At 39.0% G+C, this 27,626-nt stretch overlaps 2 protein-coding genes across 2 annotated transcripts; both read left to right on the top strand.

Annotated features, from left to right (window-relative positions):
* Positions 1–4,001: 4,001 nt before the first annotated feature.
* LOC137743504 (uncharacterized) lies at positions 4,002–9,518 on the top strand. The gene is made up of 9 exons (XM_068483408.1): positions 4,002–4,373; positions 4,471–4,675; positions 6,245–6,335; positions 6,428–6,573; positions 6,943–7,186; positions 7,642–7,746; positions 7,828–8,010; positions 8,179–8,380; positions 8,871–9,518. The coding sequence occupies exons 1-9, from the start codon at positions 4,205–4,207 to the stop codon at positions 9,362–9,364; spliced, it is 1,839 nt and encodes a 612-aa protein (XP_068339509.1). The 5' UTR covers positions 4,002–4,204; the 3' UTR covers positions 9,365–9,518.
* Positions 9,519–10,207: 689 nt separating this feature from the next.
* On the top strand, positions 10,208–14,058 carry LOC137743156 (uncharacterized). Its single transcript, XM_068483052.1, has 2 exons — positions 10,208–10,246; positions 12,976–14,058. The coding sequence occupies exons 1-2, from the start codon at positions 10,208–10,210 to the stop codon at positions 14,056–14,058; spliced, it is 1,122 nt and encodes a 373-aa protein (XP_068339153.1).
* Positions 14,059–27,626: the final 13,568 nt, after the last annotated feature.

The raw sequence follows: 27,626 nt of genomic DNA, 5'->3' as shown, positions 1-27,626 counted from the left end.
CATGTGCCAGCAAAACTGCATTGTGACAATCAAGCGGCTCTTCATATAGCAGCCAATCCTGTGTTCCACGAGCGTACCAAACACATAGAAATCGATTGTCATGTTGTTCGTGAACGTATTCAATCAGGGGTTATCACGACAGCCTACGTTCGTACTGGAGCACAGTTGGCTGATATATTTACCAAGCCACTTGGACAAGGGATGTTTCACTCATTACTTGGCAAGATGGGTGTGATTGACATTCACATTCCACCTTGAGGGGGAGTATTAAGCAATTAAAATGCATGAAATAAACATGTTGGAATAATGGTAGGCTAGTCAATTTTCTTGTTCAAAGTTAGGCAAGTTACCATAGTCAAGCAAGTTAGGTAAGTTAGGCAAAATTAGGTTTATGTTCTTTTTCTTCCCTATATATATGTTTCATCTTGTAATTGTTTCATTAAGTCAATACAAAACCATCTTCAACACTTCTCTCTCATGGCTTCAACCCTAGAACCCACGAAACCTTAGCAAGTTCATATTTTATCAGGAATAATATCACAGAAAGCAAGTGAGGCTCCTGCAATATTGAAGCATCCATCCGAAGAAATTGAAAATGTATCACAAAAAGCAAGCAAGACTCCTACAGAACTGAAAAAACCGGCTGAAGAAATTGAAAGTGTATCGCAAAAAGCATCAAGGGCAGCCACAGAATCAGGAGATTTATCTAAAAAAGTTGAAAATGTACCAAGAAAAAAAATAGAGGTAGTTGCAGAGTTGAAAAGCCCAGCAGAGGAAAATGGAAACGTTTCAATTGGGGTAGCTGTAGAAGTGGAAAAACCAGTTAAAGTTGGGAGTGAATCACAAAGAGCAACTGAGGCTACTATAGAACTGAAAAAGTCGGCTGAAGAAGTTGGAAGTGCATCACAAAAAGAGACAGAGGCTCGTGTAGCTTCGAAAAAATCATCTGAAGAAATCAAAAGTGGATCACAAAAAATGATAGAGGCTCCAGAAAAAATAAAACATCCAGTTGAAGAATTAGGTAATGTATTACAACAAGCAACAATGGCTGGGCTAGAATTACCACCAGCTAAAGAAACTGAAAATCTACCACAAAAAGCATCAGAGGTTGCTGCAGAATCAAAAAAAACAAACCGAAAATTTTGAAAATGTATTGGGGAAAACAGCAGACGATAGTAAAGAGTTGAAAAAACTGCCTGAAGAAGTTCAAAAAGTCTCTCAAACAGAAACAGAAGCGTCCGCAAGAATGAAAGAAACTGATGAAAAGACCGAAAGTGTACCAACAAAAGCAACTGAAGCTGCTACAGAAATGAAAAAATTTGCTGAAGAAACCGAGAGTGTATCGACAAAAGAAACAGAGGTCCCAACAAATTTAAAAGGGCAAACTGAAAGAATTGCTGCTGCATCACAAAAGCAGTAGAGATTCCTAGAGAACTGAAAAAGTCTGCTGAAGAAACAGGAACTGGACCAAAAAAATCAATAGTCTACAACAGAGTTGAAAAAACCAGCTAAAGAAAGCGAAATAGCATCACAAAAAACAGTAGAGATTCTGAGAGAACTTAAAAGGTCAGCTAAAGCAATAGGAATTGGATCAGAAAAATTAATAGTCTGCGACAGAATTGAAACAAACAGCTAAAGAAAGCGAAGCAACATCGCAAAAACAAGTAGAGATTTCGAGAGAACTGAAAAGGCCAGCTGAAGAAATAGGACTTAGATCGGAAAAATCAATAGAGTCTGCAGCAGAATAGAAAAAACTAGCTAAAGAAAGCGAAGATGCTTCACAAAAAGCATTAGAGCCTGCTACAGATTTAAAAAAACGAGCTAAAGCAACGTCAAAAATCATCGGAACCTGATGCAAGTTTGAAAAAAACAGCCGAAGAAAGTGGAAATATTTTGCAGAAAGCAATTGGAGTTTCTTCAAATGAAAAAATTGATAATGTTACACAAAGCCAGCCCTGAGGGAGTGCAAGTGGTGTCACCGCACAGGGCATTGCCCAACTTTGTATTCGAACACTTGACCTCTTAAAATTAATGAAAAACATGAATACACCACACCATCAGTTGTTTGTATGAAATTCTTAGTCCTATTACAATTTAGTACAACTGAAAAGATTTTACGATCTTAGCATATTCAGGTCAATTTACTTTCGCACAGGGCCCTGAAATCTTAGGGCCGGTGCTGATGTAGCACATAAGGCAAATGAGGGAGCTATTGAGGTGAAAAAGCCGATTGAAGAAATTGTAAATGTGGCAACAAAAGCAACGGAGGCTGCTCCTGAATTAAAAAGAAACCAACTACTGAGGCTACTGCAGAATTGAAAAAGCCAGTTGAAGAGATCAAAACTTGACAAAAACTTTACCGAAGATATGGAAAATGTATCACGAACAGAAACCAAGGTAAGCAAAGTATACATTCCACGAAAAATATATTTTTCTTCTTCTTGGTGAATAAGCAAACATTTTACAAACCTCGTTATTCTACAAACCTCATATATAAGCAAATATTATTATAAATATAACTCACATTTTCACAACATTAATTTTGTTCTCACTAAAAGCTTGCAGAGAGGGATCTTATATTCATTGTGTTTTCGAGACTAACAAACGCAAAACTTGTTAAATTGAACAGGTACTAATGAATTTGATGATCGAGTAGTCGTGACAAGGATTCCAGAACAAATTAGAAGTTAGTTTGTAGAAGTGGTGAATAACCGTGGCTTGTCATCCATTGTTCCTCTTTTTTTAAAAAAAAAATATTAAAAAGTAATGTAATGATTTGCGTAACCGCTGTGGCATAAAAAAATAATATGATGTTGAATAACAGTTGACCAGATTCATTTGGTTCTCCAAACGATTAGAGTAGGAAACCTTTGTGTGTTTCAAATATTTGAAACATATCAATTTTCTTTTTTCTTCCCCATTTTTTATGAGAATTCAATGTAAATGTATCTACTTTGATGAATTCGGATAAATTTATACCTCATCTTTGATCACACAAGAAAACTTATACATTGTAAAACAAAAACCTTTTTTTGAAACCTCAAGAGGGAGGGTAGAGGTTAAGAGATGTGTACGTGCTTTTTGGATAGATATTCTAATATGTAGTCCAAAATACCAGGAGAGAAATTCAAGCTTGAGTGCTAATGAGGTACATTGTGTTAGCTAACTTGATTACGCCAATGTATGAAAAAGGCGTGCTAAAATCACTAGCCAATATCTATTATGAATGGTAAATGCGCAAATTATCCCTAAAATTTGTTGACAAACAATTGACTAATTATGAATGGTAGATGCTCCAGTTACCCCCAAAAATTTGTTGACAAACAATTGATTAATAAGCTTAATATAGTAAGCGACATCCACAATCACAAGAAAGTTAGATTTAGACAAAGCAAGAAGGCTGGTGACATCCTCCACACAACAAAAGGTCGGTAGTAATATAGTAATGTAGAGTATTGTCTCAAAAGTTAAAAAGACTTTTATGTAACACGATGTCACGTACTATTGCGTGCAAAATTTAAGTTTTTTTTTAGTTAAAATAGTCTTTAAAGTTGACATAACTTCTCATTTTAACTCTTGAATTTTGAAATTGATATAAGTGGTTCATGAGTTTGTCCATCATTTTGGTCATTCCGTGAAAAAATATGTTAAATCATAATGAAAAAAATATCATCAATTTAATAAACAAGGAGCCAAATTAAATTGACAAAAATTAAAGGTATTTTTGTCATTTTATCCTTATTTAATAGATGACAAACTTAATAGTATTTTTATCATTTTATCTTTATTTAATAGATACTTTTCACATAATGAGCAAAATGATTGATGTTTGACAACTTAAAAACTACTTCTATTAGTTTCAAATCTTAAAGATCAAAGTGCTGATTTCAAATTTGAAGGATTAGGTTAATTTGAAAGACTATTTTAGATAAAAAGACATTTAAAATGTACATTGATTTGAGATGCTGTTATCCGCGTCATAAGTGGAAAATTGGTGGCTTCCAGACAAGCGATGATAATTTATGTAATAATATGCCGGCTTCCAGGCAAGCGATGATAATTTATGTAATAATATGCTGCAATGCAACTCTGCCGGCTAAAATTGGTCAAATTTACTTGTAACACTCAGAGTTGCATACCTGATCTGTTCAGCTGAAGCTAGGAAGAAGAAGGAAGAAGAAGAAGAGCTTAAGCTTGCTCAAAGATGGACAAAGTCAACGACTTGAATTGCATATACAGAAACCCGAATGAACCCATTGAAGCTCGAGTCAAGGACCTCCTTCCGCGCATGACTTTGAGAGAGAAGGCCGGCCAGATGACCCAAATCGAGCGCCGGGTCTCCACCCCAGAAGCCATCAGAGACTTCTCAATCGGTACCCCATGGCTTGAACTTTAACATGCATGTCTTTACTTTCTTTCACGCGTTTCATAAAGAATCTGGAGGGCAATATCTGCGTTTCTATCATGCAGGGAGTATACTCAGTGCTGGAGGCAGTGTGCCCTTTGAGAATGCCTTATCAAAGGACTGGGCAGATATGGTCGACGGGTTTCAGAGGTCGGCACTTGAAAGCCGGCTCGGAATACCGATGATATATGGGATTGATGCGGTTCATGGGAACAACAGTGTATATGGTGCCACCATATTCCCTCACAATGTTGGTCTTGGGGCATCCAGGTTAGCTTCATTCACTGGTTTTTAAGTTCAAAGTTGTAATTGATCCAATTTTTTACTTCTTGTTGCTGCTTTGTTTGGTTACTAAGAAAATGTTGTAAAAGAATTGAAATTTATCATTTATGTTTTGAATCCCTCCTCATTACTAGGGGTGATATTGGTACAATTACCATACCAAAACCCATGTACCAATTACCATACCAAATTTTTGGTATGATAAAATCTATTACCATTATCGTGACAAACTTTCAGTATACCGAATTTCGACGTGCCAAATAGTTTGGTTGACATGGTATGATAATAGTAATTACCCCTTTGTTTTGGGCCAAAATTTGAGTTTTTTTTTTCAACCCAATTCAAGGCCCAAACGTGTTTTGGCTACTTCCTTTGGGTTTCTAAAACTTTTTTTTATTTAATTATAAGAATTTTGTAGATATTCATTTAAGAAACAAGAAGTAAATAGATGGAAGAATTGCTGAAAGAACCAATATCCCTAAAAAAAAATAGTATAAAGATTTCTATATTCCATCCCTATATTCTTTAAAATTGTACGAACATTAACTTGATAGACGAAGTCAGGGAGAAAGACATCTCAATTTGATGAAGGAGAAGATGAGATGGACTCTGGAGAGAGAGAGTCACCGGAACTGGATCAGCAGAGATGAAGTCAGTGGCTAGAAGAGTGAAAAGATGAAGAGTTGCAGTGTAAGAAGGCTTGGGTTTTTTTATTGGGAAAGTAGAAGTTAGAGGGTGAGATGATTGGATAAATGACTAGGAAAAAAATATAAAGTGCATATATAATGATAATAATACCTAATTATATAGAAATGAATAAATAAATGATATAATATTAATAGTAGTGGTACGGTACGGTATACCACTGGTAATGGTTTTGAATACCATTACCGTACCATTACCAATGATACAAATTTTTTGGCACAACTTTGGTATGGTACGGTTGGTTTGGTGATTTGGCAAAAAATTCCACCCTTACTCATTACTCAAACTGGAAGTTGAATGGCAAGAACATGGACCCAAGATTTCATCTTTTCTGGAACAGCAATTTAGTCATATATTTATAATGCTACTCAAACTGAGATTGTGAATCCCACGTCGGAGAAATAAAGCCTTGCATAACAGTTTAAAAGATCTTCGGTCTCTCCAACTGCCAATTGGTTTTGCGTTGGATACTCTTATGGGATTAGAGCAGGCTACGTGTTAGGTATTTGGTTGGAGTGACGCTACACATGAGGGGGAGTGTTGAGAATACGATTCCCACATCAGAGAATAGAAGTCTTGCCAATTGGTTTTGAATGGAATGCTCACATTCTAATAGCTTGTAGAGCGTAACCACCAATTGGTTGGTGGCTATTTCTATGTTCTCTTTGTCCCTTTAATTTGATTTCCTTGTAGTGGTTGATATATTTGTGTTGCCATTCAGTTAAAAAGAATGATATAAAGAAAGAAAAAAAGAAACCCAGAAGGAAAAAGTGGAGTTAAATTACTAATTTATAGATACAAGTTCGGTTTTAGTCCTGTATTTCCCCTCATCTTATATGAACTGTGTGACAGAGATGCTGATTTGGCTGAAAGGATTGGTGCTGCAACTGCTCTTGAAGTCAGGGCCAGTGGCATTCACTATACTTTTGCTCCCTGTGTTGCTGTATGTCACGAGGGACATATGTTTGTTATTACAATAAGACTGATGAAATTAAATGGATTAGTCATGCAATTCACTTAAATGGGTTCTGACAGGTTTGCAAAGATCCCAGATGGGGAAGATGCTATGAGAGTTTCAGTGAAGACACTGAAATTGTTAGAAAGATGACTACCGTTGTGACAGGCTTGCAGGGGCAGCCACCCAAAGGACACCCAAAGGGCTACCCTTTTGTAATGGGAAGGTAAGTAGAAGTCTCTGTTAATAAATTTCCATGTATACATCTTTCATCAAACATGTTGCATCTTTGCCTGAATTCAAGAGGGAAGAAGAAATGGAAAAAAGAATACTTGCTGGAGATTCACATAGACACTGATGAGATCGTTTCCTGAAAACTCATCTCCTTTTTTCTATGTATTAATTGTATCTGAAGTTATGTCAAGATGCTTTCACATAGTTCAATTATCTTAGATATTTATAAATTGTACTCACGTTCTCATCCTTCTTGTCAACATATTCATACCTTGATTTTGTATTCCATTACTAAGTCAGATATAACTTGCTCTTAAAGATTATAAATTATTTTTAAAATTCCATGTTCTTTTTATTCCAGAAGCAAAACTATTGCATGTGCCAAGCATTTTGTCGGAGATGGGGGTACACATAAAGGTCTAAACGAGGGAAATGCCATATCATCTTACGAGGACTTAGAGAGGATTCATATGGCACCATATCTGGACTGTATTTCTCAGGGAGTTTCCACTGTTATGGCATCCTATTCCAGCTGGAATGGAAGTAAATTACATGCTGATCGTTTTCTCCTGACAGAAGTATTGAAAGATAAGCTAGGATTTAAGGTAAAGAACCCATATAACATGCTACTTTTTCTTAGTGGGAAAGATGAACCCAAAATTGCGCTATTAGGTAAAGAGCAAGTAAACAATGGGTATTTGTTAGCCTATTCTCCACTTAGTTCTATTTCTGCGCAAATTACAATTTTATTGGTATTCAATGTTTTTACCCCTTGTAAGAGCTTTTGTTATAATCATAGATTCTATAAAGAAATGTGACACTGCACATTTTGCTTGCTCATTGCTAGCTTTCTGGGCTCTTGATATGCTTCCTACTGATCAATTTGATGCAACTTTGCTAACATTAGAATGATATAGTGAAATTCAAATTAATTAAAAGAGGCACATTTTTATTGTAATTAGATGTGACTGTCAGATTTTGTGTGGTTTTTTTTAAAGTAGTTTCTCTAACATTAAAAGGCGGGATGTCAGATAAATAACAATGTTTTTTTCTGCTGCAGGGTTTTGTGATTTCTGACTGGGAAGCACTTGACAAACTTTGCGAACCTGAAGGTTCAGACTATCGTTTCTGCATTTCATCTTCTGTTAATGCAGGAGTTGACATGGTAGACATTGAACTTTAAGTTCAATTTGTTTGTTTCAATCCTTGATTTGCACATATTTTGTCTGATTGACAAGGCATGCAGGTGATGGTGCCTTTCAGATATGAACAGTTTGTGGAGGATTTGGTATATCTGGTGGAACATGGGGAGATACCGATGTCCAGGATAGATGATGCTGTTGAAAGAATACTGAGAGTGAAGTTTGTTGCCGGTATTTTTGAGCAACCTTTCTCTGATAGATCCTTGCTAGACATAGTTGGTTGCAAGGTAAGTTCGTAGTGTCTTATATTCACCTCATAGAAAATCACATGCTTTGCATTGCTCATTGAGCATATTCTATTTTAAAAATATTACTCTTATTTGAGGCATTTTGGACCTTGTACCAATCGGTTTGATACCTGAGATGCAGTTTTTACTGTTAATGTTTTTGTACAGCTGCATAGAGATCTAGCACGGGAAGCGGTTCGCAAGTCCTTGGTTATGTTGAAGAATGGAAAGGACCCAAGCAAACCTTTTCTCCCATTAGATAGAAAAGTAAAAAGAATACTTGTTACTGGAACACATGCCGATGATCTTGGATATCAGTGTGGAGGATGGACAGCAACTTGGGATGGTCGCAGTGGCAGGATCACAATTGGTATGAAATGTTATTTGCCCACCGTTTGAATAATTGAAAGGCTATAGGTTGATTGTTATAATCAATTATTAATGTGACATTATGTATAACTTCACTAGACGAGGACAGTTGGATTTTAACTTTCATACAGATAGTTTTCGATAAGTTTTCTGTTTTGAGTTATTGAACTGAAAATCTGCTTCTTGAATAACTAATGCAAAGTAGAGACATTCTCTTCTTGTCAATGGGGAATCTGGTAATGTATTACTCCTAAATCATTGTATGCTCCCACGGTCTTGGCCCACAGTTTTCTTCGGGGGTGAAGAAACAACGAAAACTTTCCTCTGCTCCCTAGTTAGGTTCTATTGTTTTTCAACAACGTAGTTAAATCTTATGCTGAAATTTTGTAGAGAACAAGGAATTCTTAGATTGTATATTTTCATGTTAATATTGTATACTCTCGCCTTGATTGCACAGACACACTTAACTAATAAGTGATTTACATGTGAAGGCACAACTGTCTTGGAAGCTATCGAGATGGCTGTTGGAGATGATACAGAAATTATTTATGAGCTATGTCCGTCAACAGAGACCTTAGCACGCCAAGATATCTCTTTTGCAGTCGTAGCTGTTGGTGAAGGTCCATATGCGGAATTCAGGGGTGACAATTCAACACTTGTGATCCCCTTTAATGGAGCTGATGTTATAAGCTCAGTTGCTGACAGATTCCCTACGCTGGTGATTCTTATATCTGGAAGGCCCTTAACTTTAGAGCCCCAACTCTTGGAAAAGATGGATGCTCTTGTCGCTGCTTGGTTGCCTGGTAGCGAAGGAGAGGGAATTACAGATGTTATCTTCGGAGATTATGACTTCGAGGGAAGACTACCAGTTTCATGGTTTAAAAGTGTTGAACAGCTTCCCATGAACGCCAGAGACAACTCATATGACCCTTTATATCCTCTTGGCTTCGGGTTGACTTACAATAAGGGAAGGTCCTTGCGCTAAAATCATTCGATGACTGAGACCGTTCTCAAGAGTAGACTGAGTTTCCTGAGTCTATTTGAGCAGAGCCACCGTTCAGGAATAATTTCCACCTAGATGTTAAATGTCTCTGTACTTAATTGAATGTATGAATTTATCCTGTTCTTTTCTTATGTTACCTTATTACCGTGCCGCTTGTTCCTTGTCATTATAGTCAGCTGGCATGAAGGGTCGACTGTGGGATGTTTTCGTAGATCGGATACAAGTCATACTATCGGATCGATGTACAATGTCAATTTGAAAATCGGTTCTTTACAATAAAGAGATAGAAGGACAAGGTTTCCAGTCTCATATATCGCAACTAAAGCTTCGGATCCCAACTGATATTATTGACAATGGTATGTCTTTATCTGTTATACTCTTTTTCTTGTCCAGGTATGCCTCAACTTCTACTCTTTAATCTGTTCAACTGTTTCTCCGATTCTTATTACTCACACGGAAATGAAACCGTTTAATCTGTGATTACATTAACTAATGTTGTTCAGATATGATGCATCTTCTGCTTTCCGACCTTCAATATTCTTTACTTTGATATGTAGAAATATGTCCCCCACAAGAGATTATTCCCAGATATCTCCGGGGGGCCACTGAAGTGAAGCATCATAGAGAATCAAACCCTACAAAATGTCCTCTCATATCTTTTCTTTTGATGTATGAATATCTAGCCCTTTCTTAGCAGGGATCCCGTTTTACTGTAGCAAAAAAGGGGACCTAGGCCCCATAGGGAATTCTGGAGTGCATTTTAGCTACTAGCAATTTGACAGAGAAGAATCAGAATATAAGTTGAGAAAATGGAGAGAAAACAAGATGGCCGAAAGTAGAAGTACGGATAGTGAGATACTATATGTATGTGGTTAGAATTAGTTTTTGAGATGTTAATCAAACTAGGAATAAAGTGGTATAGGGTGCTTTTCTTTCCAAGTTGCAGAAAGGGTTGGAAAAGGATGGTGATTAGTTTGTCATTTTACTGTGGAGAAACCCAATTGTCAATGACTATATTGCCGATGTTGGTTTGGATTCTTTACTTCATATGCAGGGTTGAGTAGAACAGTATCTCATTGACCGAGAAAAATATATTTGGCACGGTCATGCAATAAGTAAGATAGATAGAAGGGGCATATGTCATGTTGCACCCAAGATTTTGCCCAGACACGAGGGTGTCACCCTAGTATGCCTATCTCGAAAATGGAACAAAATGAAAAACAGCACAGTGCAACTAGAGCCATTTGTTTATTGTTTTGCCATATTGTTTAACTATATGCTCTGCAATAGCGAGTTTCCCTTCGTATAAATTTGAAGTGTCACGTAGTAAATTCGCTAAAGTTGTTTTTAGTTTTTCTTGTTTCCTCTCCCTTGATTCTCTCATCCTTTTTCTTTAACCATCTGTTGGACAAAAGTAATGCTTCGGAATGTATACTATATGATGTGCACATCGATATTAGAAATCTGCTGAGAGATACACACATAGATAGGCAGGGTGTTCAACGATGAAGAAGAGATGTTTCATGTTCGATTAGGGGTCAATGTTACGGACTGGAACCCTACACCGGATAGGAATGAGATCGATCAATTCATGGGTTCACAAGGGTAGGAAAATAGTATCACCTAACAAGTTGATCTTTTTGGGTTTGGGTGGCAAACATCCATGCCATGACATTACCTTTGTATGGTTATGGATCATTAGTCCAATGCGGAAATTAGTTCCACAAAAACCTTGTTACGTGGGAGAAAAAACTTCAATACTATCCAGATCACGTGACCTGTCATCTATATTTTAACTTTCACCCAATGAACGTGTCCCGAACCCCTTGCTCTGCCATTGTACTGTAGTAGTGCGGCAGCCTTATTGAATACTCCCTCGTTCTAAGAATACAACGACAACAAAGCTTTATCCTACTAATTAGGGTTGATTGTATGAATCCTATACAACCATTGCGTTTGGTTTTGCGCTAAATATTCCATTAGCTCTATGTGCTCCATGTATTTTTTTTAAATCTCTTTCCAAGTCTTCTAAAGTCTTCCTCCATCCTTTTTTCCGTGAGCCCCTATCTCCATAATTGCATTTTCTAACCCGAGTATCTGCAGATCTTCTGTTCACATGTCCAAACCACGTTAACCAATTATCTCTCATCTTATCTTCAATTGTAGCCACTCCTACTTTACCTCAGATATCTTCATTCTTAATTCTATCATTTCTTATGTGAGCATACATTCAACGAAGTATTATCATCTCCACTACACTCATAATTTGCACGTTTGCACGTGTGATGCATACTCAGCTTCCAAAATATGCTTGTACTGTCAATGAACTTTATGCAGCTAAATAGTAGGTAATAATTGCTAGGTTGTCTTACTATATGGCATTGCATATCACTAGGTCACAGTAGCACTTAATTAGAAGCAAGATTCTTCTTCCAAATCTATAAGAGAAGAAAGTCAAAAACGAAATATATACAAGTCATTTATATCCCCACCAAAAGGGAATCTCAAATTACGGAGTGAATTATACAAAATCAAGTAAAAAAAATTGTAAAAAAAGTGGTTTCACAAATTCTTCGTCATCATATGCATGTGTGTGTATATGAAATTATAATAATAATACAGACTCAGAAAAAAGGGTAAAGAAGTCTTTCTGCCAATAAAGGGCTTCTTAATTTGTCTCCAAAATCTGTATCATGATCACAAGTTTAGTCTAAGACCTGATTAGAGAACAATTAAATCTCTTTTAACATTATTTAGTTGGTAGGTGCCGTACACTTGGAATCATAAAACCACCATCGTCAAAATTCCAAATCCAGCACTGAAAACATGAACCACAAATTTATAGAAACTTACCGGACCAAATCTGTTCTGTATCTTGCTCTGTGCCGTATATTATTATATAATGGACCACTTATATAATGGACCACTAATATTAGCTCCTTTCACGTATATTATTATATCATTCATCAATAACACTAAGTTATCGGCTGACACATATAATAAACTGACTTATTAAAAAGAAAAGTTTATATTCACGTGTTCAACTGTGATTTGTTTGTAAAAAGAAAAAAAAATTCCCTCCCTGAAACGAGTCGAGTATTTTCCGAGCTTAATTAAATCATTAATCATCACTCCTAGACTACTAGAAGGGGATCTTCTTTCCTAATTAGAAGAGGATCTCATAGAAACAATGCCAGAAAAGTGATTGATGAAGCATAAGATGCTTGAGTTAGTGCAGGGAAGAGTCAGTATTTAATCAAAGTTTTTGCGACTTTGAAGGTGTTGGCTAGTCAACTTGCCCATTTTTTGAACCAAAGTAGCGAGACAGTCTAAAAAGAGTTAAAAGTAGGCAGTCTTACTTACCAATTACCATCGAATTCCAAACACAAGTGCTCTATGACTTGGTCTATTTGAATTCAAAACCCAGCATCCAGTGCCTTTCTTTACCTTTTTTTTTTTTCCTGGTGGAAGGCAACTAGTCTGACTGCATAGTCTAAAGACTAGTTAGGGAAGAAATTGTAAACGTATCAAAAAAGGCAGCAGAAACTGTAAAGTTGAAAAAACCAGCTGAAGAAATAGAAAGTGTATCACAGAAAGCAACACAGCCTACAGTAGAATCTAAAAAACCGATTGAAGAAATAGCGAGTGCAACACAAAACGCAATTGTGGCTCCTACAAATTTGATAAAATCAGGCGAAGCAATCAAAGAGGTACCAGAAAAAACTACAAAGGTTGATGCAGAACTGAAGCAATCAGTAAAAGCAGCATCAAATGTATCACAAAAGGCAACAGAAACTGCTGCACGGTCAAAAATACCAATTGAGAAAATTGAAGATGCATCGGCAAAGACAACAAAGGTTGAAGCAGAAATAACGAAACCAGCAGAACAAACAGGAAATATATCGCAAAAAACAATAGAAGCAGCTTCAGAATTGAAAAAACAGGGTGATGAAATTGGAAGTGTATCAACAAAAGAAGTCGAGGCTACTGCAAAGGTGAAAAAACCAGCCAAAGAAATTGGAAGTGTGTTATGTAAGGCAACAGAGGCTCCGGTGGTACTAAAAATACCATCTGAAGAACTTGGAATAATATCACAGAAAGCAAGTGAGGCTCCTGCAATATTGAAGCATCCATCCGAAGAAATTGAAAATGTATCACAAAAAGCAAGCAAGACTCCTACAGAACTGAAAAAACCGGCTGAAGAAATTGAAAGCGTATCGCAAAAAGCATCAAAGGCAGCCACAGAATCAGGAGATTTATCTAAAAAAGTTAAAAATGTACCAAGAAAAAAAATAGAGGTAGTTGCAGAGTTGAAAAGCCCAGCAGAGGAAAATGGAAACGTTTCAATTGGGGTAGCTGTAGAAGTGGAAAAACCAGTTAAAGTTGGGAGAGAATCACAAAGAGCAACTGAGGCTACTGTAGAACTGAAAGGGTCGGCTGAAGAAGTTGGAAGTGCATCACAAAAAGTGACGGAGACTCGTGTAGCTTCGAAAAAATCATCTGAAGAAATCGAAAGTGGATCACAAAAAATGACAGAGGCTCCAGAAAAAATAAAACATCCAGTTGAAGAATTAGGTAATGTATTACAAGAAGCAACAATGGCTGGGCTAGAATTACCACCAGCTAAAGAAACTGAAAATCTACCACAAAAAGCATCAGAGGTTGCTGCAGAATAAAAAAAAACAAGCCGAAAATTTTGAAAATGTACTGGGGAAAACAGCAGACGATAGTAAAGAGTTGAAAAAACCGCCTGAAGAAGTTCAAAATGTCTCTCAAACAGAAACAGAAACGTCCGCAAGAATGAAGGAGTTTGCTGAAGCAACAGGAATTGGACCAAAAAAAAATCAATAGAGTTGAAAAAACCAGCTAAAGAGAGAGAAACAGCATCACAAAAAAACAGTAGAGATTCCGAGATAACTTAAAAGGTCAGCTAAAGAAACAGGAATTGGATCATAAAAATTAATTGTCTGCAACAGAATTGAAGCAAACGGCTAAAGAAAGTGAAGCAACATCGCAAAAGCAAGTAGAGATTTCGAGAGAACTCAAAAGGCCAGCTGAAGAAATAGGACTTAGATTGGAAAAATCAATAGAGTCTGCAGCAGAATTGAAAAAACTAGCTTAAGAAAGCGAAGATGCGTCACAAAAAGCTTTAGAGCCTGCTACAGATTTAAAAAAAACAAGCTAAAGCAAGTGAAGACACGTCACAAAAAGCATCGGAACCTGATGCAAGTTTGAAAAAACCAGCCGAAGAAAATGGAAATGTTTCGCAGAAAGCGATTGGGGTTTCTTCAGATGAAAAAATTGATAATGTTGCACAAAGCTGGCCTTGAGGGAGTGCAAATGGTGTCACCGCACAGGGCATTGCCTTACTTTGTATTCGAACCCTTGACCTCTTAAAATTAATGAAAAACACTTATACACCACACCATCAGTTGTTTGTATGAAATTCTTAGTCCTATTACAATTTAGTACAACTGAAAAGATTTTACGATTTTATCACATTCAGGTCAATTTACTTTCGCACAGGGCCCTGAAATCTTAGGGCCGGTGCTGATGTAGCACATAAGGCAAATGAGGGAGTTATTGAGGTGAAAAAGCCGATTGAAAAAATTGTAAATGTGGCAACAAAAGCAACGGAGGCTGCTCCTGAATTAAAAAGAAACCAACTACTGAGGCTACTGCAGAATTGAAAAAACCAGTTGAAGAGATCAAAACTTGACAAAAACTCTAGTGAAGATATGGAAAATGTATCACCAACAGAAACCAAGGTAAGCAAAGTAGACATTCCACGAAAAATATATTTTTCTTCTTCTTGGTGAATAAGCAAACATTTTACAAACCTGGTTATTCTACAAACCTCATATATAAGCAAATATTATTATAAATATAACTCACATTTTCACAACATTAATTTTGTTCTCTCTAAAAGCTTGAAGAGAGGGATCTTATATTCATTGTGTTTTCGAGACTGACAAACGCAAAACTTGTTAAATTGAACAGGTACTAATGAATTTGATGATCGAGTAGTCGTGACAAGGAATTCCAGAACAAATTAGAAGAAGTTAGTCTGTAGAAGAGGTGAATAACCGTGGCTTGCCACCCGTTGTTCCTCTTTTTTTTTTCTAAAAAAAATATTAAAAAGTAATGTAATGATTCGCGTAACAGCTGTAGCATAAAAAAATTATAAGATGTTCAATAACAGTTGACTAGATTCATTTGGCTCTCCAAACGATTAGAGTAGGAAACATTTGTGTGTTTCAAATATTTGAAACATATATGTGACAGCCCGTCCCGGACTTTTCGTACCGTAGGGCTGAAATGATGGTTTTGCCCCTAGCATGGTTTTTCGTTGTGAGGTCGTTTTTGGTTTTTGGTTGGTGGATTTTGGACCACACACACATCCACACACATTCCTCTCTCTCTCTGCCCTGTCCCGAGCTTTCTCTCTCTCTCTCTCCCTTTCCTATTCTTTTTGTACGGACGACAACCAAAACCCTTGAAACCTTCACAGATCGAGGAAACAAATTACATATTTGTGCTCGTGAGGTCCTTAGGAGTTCAACCATACCCATTTCAGGTAAGGATACCTTCGTTTTCACGTCGAACTCGGGATCCCCCGATTTGGTCACTGTTCATGCACACGTTAATTCTTGTGTTTTTGAGAATTTCAAGCTTGTAGGAAGCTTGGTGAGGTCCTTAACAGGCTCGGGGTGGTTCGTTTGAAGGTTTTGGACATCAGGATCGTGAGTTACAAGTTTGGCCAGAGTTGGTGGTGTTTTCCTAGCGAGATTCCGTGGGTTTTAATGATTGAAAGTGGTATGGATTTGTTCCTCTTGTTGTAAGCTTCATTTTGGTACCAATTTTGTGAAATTTGGTTGAAAAACAAAGAAGATACAAGGTTTTAAAAATTTCCCTGTTTTCCGGCGTCGGCGACGGCGCCGGAGTTTAGCCAGAGAAGATGACGGAATATTCCGTCAGTTTGGACGGAATATTCCTAACGGCGTTAACGGCATCAGTTAGATTTAACGGAATATTCCTGACGGCGTTAACTGACGCCGTCAGTGTGCCAGGACGTGCCTGCGCGTGCGGCGTCGGAAACTTTTTCTAAAAATATGGGGATGTTCCTGAGGTTGAGTAGATCACGTTGGTGTATTCATACACCCCATTTGAGCATTGTATGAGAAGTTATTTCGTGTTGTTGGTTATGTACTTTAAAATTAACGTTTTTATAGTTGTTTCGCATATAGGTGAGACTTATCCCGAGGACGAGCGCGGTCACTCGAGGCAAGGGGGTTACGACCCTTCTACATACCAGTGAGTGGGCTTTTGGTTTTCCGTATATATCAGAGCCTAACCCTGGTCGCGTGTGTGCCGACGAGGACGTCGGGCCCCTAAGGGGGGTGGATTGTGACATCCCACATCGCCCAGGGGAGTGATCCTTATATGTATATTCCCATCCCTACCTAGCACGAGGCCTTTTGGGAGCTCACTGGCTTCGGGTTTCATGGGAACTCCGAAGTTAAGTGAGTAGCGCACGAGAGCACTCCCAGGATGGGTGATCCATCGGGAAGTTCTCGTGTGAGTTTCCAGAAACAAAACCGTGAGGGCGTAGTCGGGGCCCAAAGCGGACAATATCGTGCTATGGTGGTGGAGCGGGCCCGGGAAGTGGTCCCCCCGGGCCGGGATGTGACAATTTGACCAGTCAATGGTCAACGTTGACTTTGACCGTTGACTTTTTGGGTTTTCGTGCGGGACCCCTCCTAGGCTAATTTCGACGTTCTAAACCCGCTTCCGATGTCCGTTTTTCCAAATTCAATCGTTTGAGTAGAGTTTGACTGAAAGTACCCATTTATGTGTTTAGGTGCGATTCTTAGCAGTGATTCCGTTATTCCTGGTTGGTACGGCTTGCACCATCGGTGTATGGTGAGTGGACCCTTTCTAAAAATGCATGTTTTAATGTTAGAATTGCATACATAGAAAAGCATGACTTCACAATTATGGTTTATGAAACGTTTTGAGATAACATGCTTACTGAGGCTAGTTTGAATGATTACTATTTTTCCTATAACCCATGTTCTTATATAATATCTGATGGATGACGATATGATATTTAGAACATGGTTAGAACACCTCTTTATAGTATAGACGATAGATGACTTTATACTATGAAGTTGATTTTCAATATACGTATATTCACTGGTTTTGTACTTACCTAGTGGTCCTTTCCGCTACGGGACGTAGGGATAGATCTGGTCCGTCCCGGGCGATGGTTGGGTGTTGGCATAGGGCCTGGAGTGTGTTTTCCTCTGACTGTCTGCTCAGAGACGGGGAGCCGGCACGGGGCCTAAAGTGTATTTTCCTCTAACTGTTGGTTCAGAGACGGGGAGCCGGCACGGGGCCTGAAGAGTTATATCGGACATTCACTAGTGTTTATTATTATGCGATTTATGATTTGAAACATTGCACGACATGCTAGGGTTCGGAAAACCTATATTTATCATTATATATATGTGTTTTCATAAAACCTGGGGGTTAGTACGTTGATAACTGTTTTATTATATATATATCAACTTGGTCCACTCATGTTTGTTTTGCGCCCCCTTCAGGACCTATGAACGAGGATTACAACCTGAGCTACGAGGCATTCCCCTATCAGTGATATTGTGTTATATTCGCTCTGTTTCGCCATCTATTGTAATAACATTTCTCTATCTTAGTTCTGCTTGTACTCTGTGTTAGACTTATGCTCTGGACGTGTTGTGTATTACCTAATTTCATTACATAGAAGTTGAACTTTTATTTGTGTGTTTAGCCTTTATTGCGTACTTTAGATTAATTCTCAGTTTTTGTTTAAACTAAATGGCTTTCGTCACCCTTCGGGTGTCGGCCAGCACGTGACCATCTCGATGTCCCTAGGACCTCGGGGTCGGGGCGTGTCAGTATATACCTATATACTTACGTTTTTCCCAGAAAGTGAATGGAAACGTTTATACATTTATATGCCATGCATTATGTTTGCCGTTTGTTTATGCATTATTAGTACCATATATATATTTGTATGTTGGTGCTGCGGGCGCACAGTTAAGTGGCAGGTGAGTATGGTTTATGCGTATGTTCAGTAGTGATTTGAGATGCATAGAGAGCTCATAACCTGCATCCCCGGTGTTAGTGCTCCCGCCCAGAGTTGGGCACAGTCCTTCACATGATGTTCACCTCCCGCACCACACGCTCATCTTTAATCCAAGTTAGGTGCACAGTCCTGTCGTAGAGACCACTTTAGGTGGTTCCGACTCGTAGGTAACCCGCGATTATTCGCCCAGCCTTCACGTGATCGTAGCACTTGAGCATACTTATATTACACCCAGTCCTATTGTGCAGACCACTTTAGGTGGTTCTGACTCGTGTGCATGTATAGTTAGTGAGATGGAGGATTTGAGCTTTAGATTCAGCTGTACAGGTCACATTAGGTGACTCCGGCTGACAGATTACATGGCATTGATTTGACATTTCCTGAGCACTTGCATTCTATTTAGAGGCATTTGACATGGCATATTTCCGAGCATGATTTACATATATGTATATGCTATTTTCTGGGAAGTATACAGGTTTTACGGCGAGGGGTTAGAACTTTGTTTATGAAATGGTTTTTTAAAAGCTTTGTTTTTACCCACTCACGCTTTCTGTTTTGCGCCCCTCCAGGTTCTAGTTGGCTAGCACTTTTGGTGGCTCCCCAGAGGATTTCCCCGGCATATCTGACAAATTATCACCAATGTAGGACCACCTTTGGGTGTGTTTATGTAGTATTGTTTCTCCCGGACTGCATTAGGTCTTCCATGCTCTGAATTTGTTTTTCACTTACGCTTGCACATGTATGTTCTTACGTTGTGTATAGCTGGTTTTTATTTATTCGTACTTTTATTATTATTTATTAGCTTCCGCACTGTGCACATGGTTACGCCACTTCCACGTGACGGCCAGCATGCCCTGATCTCGGTCGGGGTGTGTCAATATCAATTTTTTTTTGTCTTCCCCTTCTACTTTGTTGAATTCGGATAAATTTATACCTCATATTTGATCACACAAGAAAACTTATACATTGTAGAACAAAAACCTTTTTTTGAAACCTCAAGAAGTAGAGGTTAAGAGATGTGTACGTGTTTTTTGGATAGATATTCTAATATGTAGTCCAAAATACCAGGAGAGAAATTCAAGCATGCATGCTAATGAGGTACATTGTCCTAACTAACTTGATTACGCCGATGTATGCAAAAAACGTGCTAAAATCACTAGCCAATATCTATTATGAATGGTAGATGAGCAAGTTACAACCAAAATTTGTTGACAAACAATTGACTAATTATGAATGGTAGATGCGCCAGTTACCCCCAAAAATTTGTTGACAAACAATTGACTAATAAGCTTAATATAGTAAGCAACATCCACAATCACAAGAAAGTTAGATTGAGACAAAGCAAGAAAGCTGGTGACATCCTCCACACAACAAAAAGCCACTCCTATTCAAATAAGTAGGTAGTAATATAGTAACGTAGAGTATTGTCTCAAAAGTTAAAAAGACTTTTATGTAACGGGATGTCACGTACTATTGCGTGCAAAATTTAAGAAGTTTCTTTTAGCTAAAATAGTCTTTGAAGTTGACATAACTTCTCTTTTTGATCCTTGAAATTTGAAATCGATATAAGTGGTCCTTGAGTTTGTCCACCATCATCATTTTGGTCATTCTGTGAAAAAATATTTTAAAAAGATCCATAATGACAAAAATATCATCAATTTACAAAACAATGAGACAAATTAAATTGACAAAAATTAAAGGTATTTTTTATTAGATAAAATGTGTTTTCATTCATAAGAGAATAATCTTACACTTTGAGTATTTATATACAAGTATATTGTAACCTTTAGAAAAATAGAAAGTAACTATCAAACAGAAATCTTAACCACTAAGTAATATCTCTAGATAGTGTAGTTACAATATTATCCTTTATATCTCCCCTTAAACGAAGCTGAGGTACTCGAAGCTGTAGTTTGTCACGGAGATACAAAAACCTGGACTTGGAAAGAGATTTGGTACAAATGTCTACCACCTGATCTTGAGTGCAAATGAAATGCACAGAAATCTGCTTGGCCAAAACTTTTTCCCGAATGTAATGGTAGTCGATTTCCATGTGCTTGGTCCGAGCATGAAAGACGGGATTTTTAGCAAGAGAGATAGCAGAAACGTTATCGCACCATAGTTGAGGAAAGTTAGGCAAGGAATAACCAATGTCAACAAGCAATTTACAAATCCAGATAAGTTCAGAAGCAGTATTTGCAAGTGATCTGTATTCGGCCTCAGTGGAGGAGCAAGCGACCGTTGGTTGCTTCTTAGCACTCCAACTAATTAAGGAGTTGCCCAGAAAAAAATAATAACCTCCAGTGGATATTCTGTCAAGGGCACAACTGGCCCAATCAGCATCAAAGAACGCAGTAATAGTTGGAGGAGTAGAACACTTGGAGAACCATAAACCATGATTGATGGAACTGTCACATCCCGACCCAGGGAAGACCACTCCCCAAGCCCGCTCCACCACCGTAGTACGATATTGTCCGCTTTGGGCTTACCATTCCCTCATGGTTTTGTTTTTGGGAACTCACGAGCAACTTCCCAGTGGGTCACCCATCATGGGATTGCTCTAGCCCCCTTCTCGCTTAACTTCGGAGTTCCTACGGAACCCGAAGCCAGTGAGCTCCCAAAATGCCTCGTGCTAGGTAGGGATGAGAATATACATATAAAAATCATTCTCCTGGGCGATGTGGGATGTCACAGAAACCCTTAAGATACCTGAGAATGCACTTAACAGCCTGAAAATGAGAAAGCATGGGGCTATGCATGAATTGGCAGACAAGATTGACTGCAAAACTAAGATCTGGTCTTGTCCAGGTAAGATACTAAAGAACACCAACTAAAGAACGATACTCAGTAACATTATCAAGTGAGGGAGACTCATGATTAAGTTTAGAGGTGCTAAGGGGTGTGCTGCATGGTTTAACCCCGGCCATATTTGCTTTGGATAACAAATCCAAGATATACTTGGTCTAAGATATAAAGATTCATGAAGAAGATCTTTTGACTTCAATGCCAAGAAAGTAATGGAGAGCTCCAAGATCTTTGATAGGAAATAAAGAACTGAGCTGTTGAATCACTTTTGTACATACGGCAGCATTATGACCAGTGACCAAAATGTCATCCACATAGATGAGATTGAAAACCAAATCGGAAGCCTTTTTAATAAACAAAGAATGATCATTAGGGGATCCTACAAAACCAAGAGAGTGAAGAGCCCCATGGAGCTTCTCATACCAAGCTCGCGGAGTTTGTTTTAAGCCGTACAATGATTTGTGCAAGTGACACACATGAGAAGGCTTAGTAGAATCTTCAAAGCCAGGAGGCTAGTGCATGAACACTGATTCAGATAGGCTACCATGTAAAAATGCATTATTAACATCAAGTTGGTTTAAGAACCAATCATAGTGAGCTGCTAGAGTAAGGAGAAGCCGAATAGTCACTGGTTTGGCAACAGGACTAAAGGTTTCTGTATAGTCAAGGCCTTCATGTTGGTTGAAACCCTTTACAACTAACCGAGCTTTATATCTATTGACAGTACCATCAGGTTTCCTTTTAATGCGAAACACCCATTTGCATCCTACAACATTCTGGGAAGAAGATTGAGGAACAAGAGACCAATTTCCAGTGGTGAGAAGTGCAGTGACTTCTTCCTGCATTGCTTGGCACCAATGAGGATACTTGGAAGCTTAAAGATAGGTTGTAGGTAGATAATCCACTGAAAGATGAGAAGGTAAGGGGTGTTTAGTAGTAGTGAGGGCTTTAGGCTTGAAAATTCCATATTTGGACCTTGTTTGCATTGAGTGAGTGTTAATGGTATAAGATCCCACATCACCCAGGGGAGTGATCCTTATATGTATATTCTCATCCCTACCTAACACGAGGCATTTTGGGAACTCACTGGCTTCGGGTTCCATGGGAACTCCGAAGTTAAGCGAGTAGCGCACGAGAGCACTCCCAGGATAGGTGACCCATTGGGAAGTTCTCGTGTGAGTTCCTAGAAACAAAACCGTGAGGGCGTGGTCGGGGCCCAAAGCGGACAATATCGTGCTACGGTGGTGGAGCGGGCTCGGAAAGTGGTCGCCCTGGGCCGGGATGTGACAAATTGGTATCAGAGCCTAACCCTGGCCGCGAGTGTGCTGACGAGGACGTCGGGCCCCTAAGGGGGTGGATTGTAAGATCCCATATCGCCCAGGGGAGTGATCCTTATATGTATATTCCCATCCGTACCTAACATGAGGCCTTTTGGGAGCTCACTGGCTTCGGGTTCCATGGGAACTTCGAAGTTAAGCGAGTAGCGCATGAGAGCACTCCCAGGATGGGTGACCCATTGGGAAGTGCTCGTGTGAGTTCCCAGAAACAAAATCATGAGGGCGTGGTCGGAGCCCAAAGCGGACAATATCGTGCTACGGTGGTGGAGCGGGCCCAGGAAGTGGTCCCCCCAGGCCGGGATGTGACAAATGGGTTGGGTGAGGTTGGTGGTAATAAGTTCTGAGACTGCTACGGGAGGGATGAGAGGGACATAGCGTAAGGATGAAGAGGAAGGTAAAATGGTAGGTAAATGGGAAGTTGAAAATTGTAATGGGGAAGTGATAGAGGAAGTGGTAGGTGAAGAATGAAAAGTAAAGGTTAAAGTAGAAGGAATAGAGGATACGGAGCTAGAAGGGAAAGTTGTGGCAGGTGTGTGGTACTAAAAAATTCACCACCAGAGTTAGACCTTAAGGCAATGATCTTTGTACACAAAGCATTTTCAACCATAGATTTGTATTGAATAAAAGTGGACAGTACATCAGACTTGTATTTCAATGGATAGAACCAGCAATATATTGTATAGTCATCCACAAAAATGACATAGTACTTGAAACCTTGATAAGATGTGACGAGTGAGGGGCCCCAAACATCAGTATGAATGAGTTATAAAAGCTTGCTAGTTGTAGAAACAGTAGATACAAAAGGAAGCCGAGAGCATTTGCCTAACGCACAATCTAAGCAGAAAAACTTAGTAGCATTAGGTAAAATTGAAATACAAGATTGAGAGACTAGTTTATTGACAATCTTCACAGAGGGGTGACCCAATCTGTTGTGCCAGATATCTCATAAGGCTTTCACAGAGGCTGTAAGAGCTTTAGGAAGATTAGTTGGTGATGATGAGAAAAGAAATGGATAGAAACCATGCTGAATAGGTCCTTTAAAACGCATCATCCTCGAAGAAAGATCCTTCACAGTGAAGTGAGAAGGATAAAGATGCAATGAACAATGATTGTCAATCAGAAACTGATTTGTAGATAAAAGATCGTGTTTTAAATCAGGAACATATAAGACTTTATTTAGATTAAACACACTATTGGGAGTATGCAAAACAGTAGAACCAGAGTGAGTAATAGGCAAACCTTTGCCATCACCAATGTACACTTGTTCAGGACCAATGTAAGCTTCAGGGTTTTGGAGATTAGGATAAGAATTGGTCATGTGTGAGGTGGCTCCAGAATCCACAATCCAAGTAGGAGTGGAGGAAGATGAGTTTGCCACCATTGCTGAATGAGAAGATTTCCCACCATAGGCCATATTCATGCGATGAGGACAATCACAAGCTTCATGATCAAATTGATGACAGATTTGACAAGAGTTCTTCTTGTTGTGAGAGAAAGTATTTCGACCTCCACGATTAGAACGGTGATTGTTATTGTTGAAACAATTGAAATTACTTGACCTTTGATTGTTAAAAAAAATCTGGGAAAGCCACGATTGAAGCTGCCACGATTGTGATTACGATCGAGTCCATGACCTTGATTAGGAAAGGTAGAAGACTGAGCAACAAATTCCTAAGAGTTAAGATATGATGCAGGAAGTGGAAGAATACCAGCAGAGGTGTGTAGAGCTTGAAATGATGATAATGCACATCCACTCTTCTTGCGATTGGCCAACTGTATCTCTTTGCTAAGAAGCAGACCATGTAATTCATCAATTGTGGTGGATCCAAGGTGAAATTGAATAGTATCAACAAACGAATCATACTCAGGAGGAAGATCATGAAGAGTGACCGAGATCAAATCAGAATCTTCAACCGAAGAACCAGCACTAGCAAGGGCATCAGCAATAGCCTCAATTTGTTGAAGATAATGAGCAGCAATGGATTCACCTTTGGTAAGATTACGAAGGCGAGATCGAAGCTCATGAATGTGAGATTGAGAAGCCGTAGCAAGTCTTGATTCCAATTTCGCCCAAAGTTCGCGAGCCGAATTCACACCGATAGTATAAGGAATGAGAGATTCAGATAGCGTAGAGTTGATCAAAATGAGAATATTCTGATCATTCTCATACCAAGAAACATAGGCAGGATTAAGGATGCGATTTCCTAAAGAATCGAGATTGAACTGAGGCGGTGCCGTCATGGATCCATCAATGAGACCAGTCATATTATACCGGCGAAAAATTGGAGCAAAGAGAGCACTCCAGGTCAAGTAATTGGTGGTGGTGAGCTTGATTGGCACCATGGATCCAATGTTTTGGATCGTAATAGAGGAAGAAACGGAAGAATTAGGGTTGGAGGGTGCAATCAGAAGAGGATGAACTGGAGAAACCGATTCCGACGAAGGAGATGCAGAGGTCGCCATTGACAAAGAGCAATGAAGGAGGATCGAAGAACACGAATGATGATCAAGAAATCAAAGATGAAGATAGCGCTGCAATCAAGAAATCAGAGATGAAGATCGCAGAATGAAGCGCGACGTTTGGGATCGAAGAAAGAAAAGTCGTGAGATAGGTAGGCGGGTGATACCATATTAGATAAAATATGTTTTCATTCATCAGAAAATAATCTTACACTTTGAGTATTTATGTACAAGTATATTGTAACCTCTAGACAAACAGAAAGTAACTATCAAACAGAAATCTTAACCACTAAATAATATCTCTAGATAGTGTAGTTACAATATTATCCTTTATATTTTTGTCATTTTATCCTTATTTAATAGATGACAAACTTAAGAGTATTTTTAGATTTTATCTTTATTTAATGAATACTGTTTGTACCATACTTGACCAATCCCGAAACTCCTAAGCACCGGTCAACAGTATACTGTCAAGGACCCACAAGACTTTTCCTCCAACCAGAAGGCCAATCACAGCGCGACACGTGTCGGTATCAGAGACCAATCACAGCGCAACACGTGTCGATATCAGAGGCCAATCACAACATGACATGTGTTAATGTCAGAACAAAGCTAGAAACTCTCTCCTATAAAAGGGGATCATTCTCCCATAATAATCCCTAATGTCATTTATACTAAACTATTCACTAGAACTCACTAAAAGAGAGCTTGAACCTATGTATTTGTGTAAACCCTTCACAACTAATGAGAACTCCTCTACTTCGTGGATGTAGCCAATCTGGGTAAACCACGTACATCTTGTGTTATTTGCTTCCCTGTCTCTATTCATTTACATATTTATCCACACTAATGACCAGAGCAATCTAGCGAAGGTCACAAACTTGACACTTTATGTTGTACCAAAGTCCTCGCCGATTTTGTGCATCAACATTTGGCGCCGTCTATGGGAAACGATACAAAAAAAACTATGTCGGTCCTCTCTACTTTTCCGTCTCACTACCGTGAAACCCTCACAACCTCCACTGTGAATCTGCAGAAACCCAATAACCAAACACCTGCACAGTCACTGCAAAACGCATGTCTTCCACTCCAACTCCCGGTCACGACAGCAGCGATGGAAACACGACAGAAACTCGCTCTCTTCTCTCTCTCATAGTCTCACCCGGGATCACAGCACGAGGTCGATCTCCATCGTTAAGCAGGCCAAGACAAGTTCGACAACCACTGGCGAATTCCAAGTTTGAGAACCACCGGTTCTCCCCAAAGGCATAACCGATTATTCTCTCAACAGCACCACCGGCGAATTCCGAGTGTTGCTAGAGCAGCCCTGCCACAACAAGTTCGAGAACCAGCTGCTCTTCCTCTGGTTTCCTGTGAAGGGGATCAGAGTCGATGTACCAAGCTCCGGCCTCATTTACTTCAATGTCGACGTCGTCGACGAGCTGTTCCCTTCGTCTACTCGAAACGTTGCTACCATGAGTGGAATCAGGGGACTCGAACTATCATCACCACTCAACCTAGAGGCGCCGGCACTGAAAGCTGGCCGGAGGCATTCCTCTGAAACTGCCGCATAACCACTGCCTGGAAAACCAACAAAGAAGCTAAGCCTTCTTCTAATTCACCAACTTGTTTATTATTTAATATTTTATTATTACGTTTGTTACATGAGTGCGGCACTCAAAAAACTTTCACTAATATATATATATATATATTGGTTACGTGCCCCATTGTCATTATATTAAGGTTATATGATAACTTTTATGTGCTTATTATGTCGGGTCACATTGCCTTAGATTATGACTTTTACTATTTTATTATTATTATTGTTTGTGATGTTTATCATTACTTTGATCACTATATGACCATTACTGTGACACGTGTATAGTTTGTACACCCACTACACCATTTACATTATTTAATTGTTTTATTACATCACAATTACTATGCCGTCTGCTGCTAACATCATGATTATTCCACTATATGGACCGTGCTTAGCATTATAATAAGACTCTATTATGATTGTTCCACATGACTATTCCACTACGTGGGAAGTCTGACATATGACGTATTTTCTCTCTTTGAATGTTAGGGCACGGAATTATTGAGCAACTAGCTCTATTGATCAACATTGTTGCTGTTTAAAGAAGCCTACCAACTTATAGATTGATGAGCCACATTCTTATGGTGACAAAGATTTAGTCTGAACAGTAATCTCTTGTCTGACCGAACACCCACTTCCTCGGACACTCACTCATTTGGACACCTATGTGCTTGGATACCCATTCGTTCGGGCACTTATGAGATTAGACACCGTTAAACTTGGACACCCTTGAGCTCGAACCCCGACTCACGGACCCAACTTATGGACCTAACTCAAAGACCCTACGTATGGCCCCGACTCAAAGACCCGACTTATGGACCCGATTCGCGGATCCGACACATAGACCCAATATGCGAACCCGACAAGCGGACCCGAGTCATGTCAAGAGTTAACTCATAATGAGCTCACGTT

This window comes from Pyrus communis, chromosome 8 (genome assembly GCF_963583255.1).
Source record: "Pyrus communis chromosome 8, drPyrComm1.1, whole genome shotgun sequence".
In the NCBI taxonomy this organism is placed as follows: Eukaryota; Viridiplantae; Streptophyta; class Magnoliopsida; order Rosales; family Rosaceae; genus Pyrus; species Pyrus communis.
The sequence above is the reverse complement of the archived record's forward strand: the minus strand, read 5'-3'. Positions and strand labels throughout refer to the sequence as shown.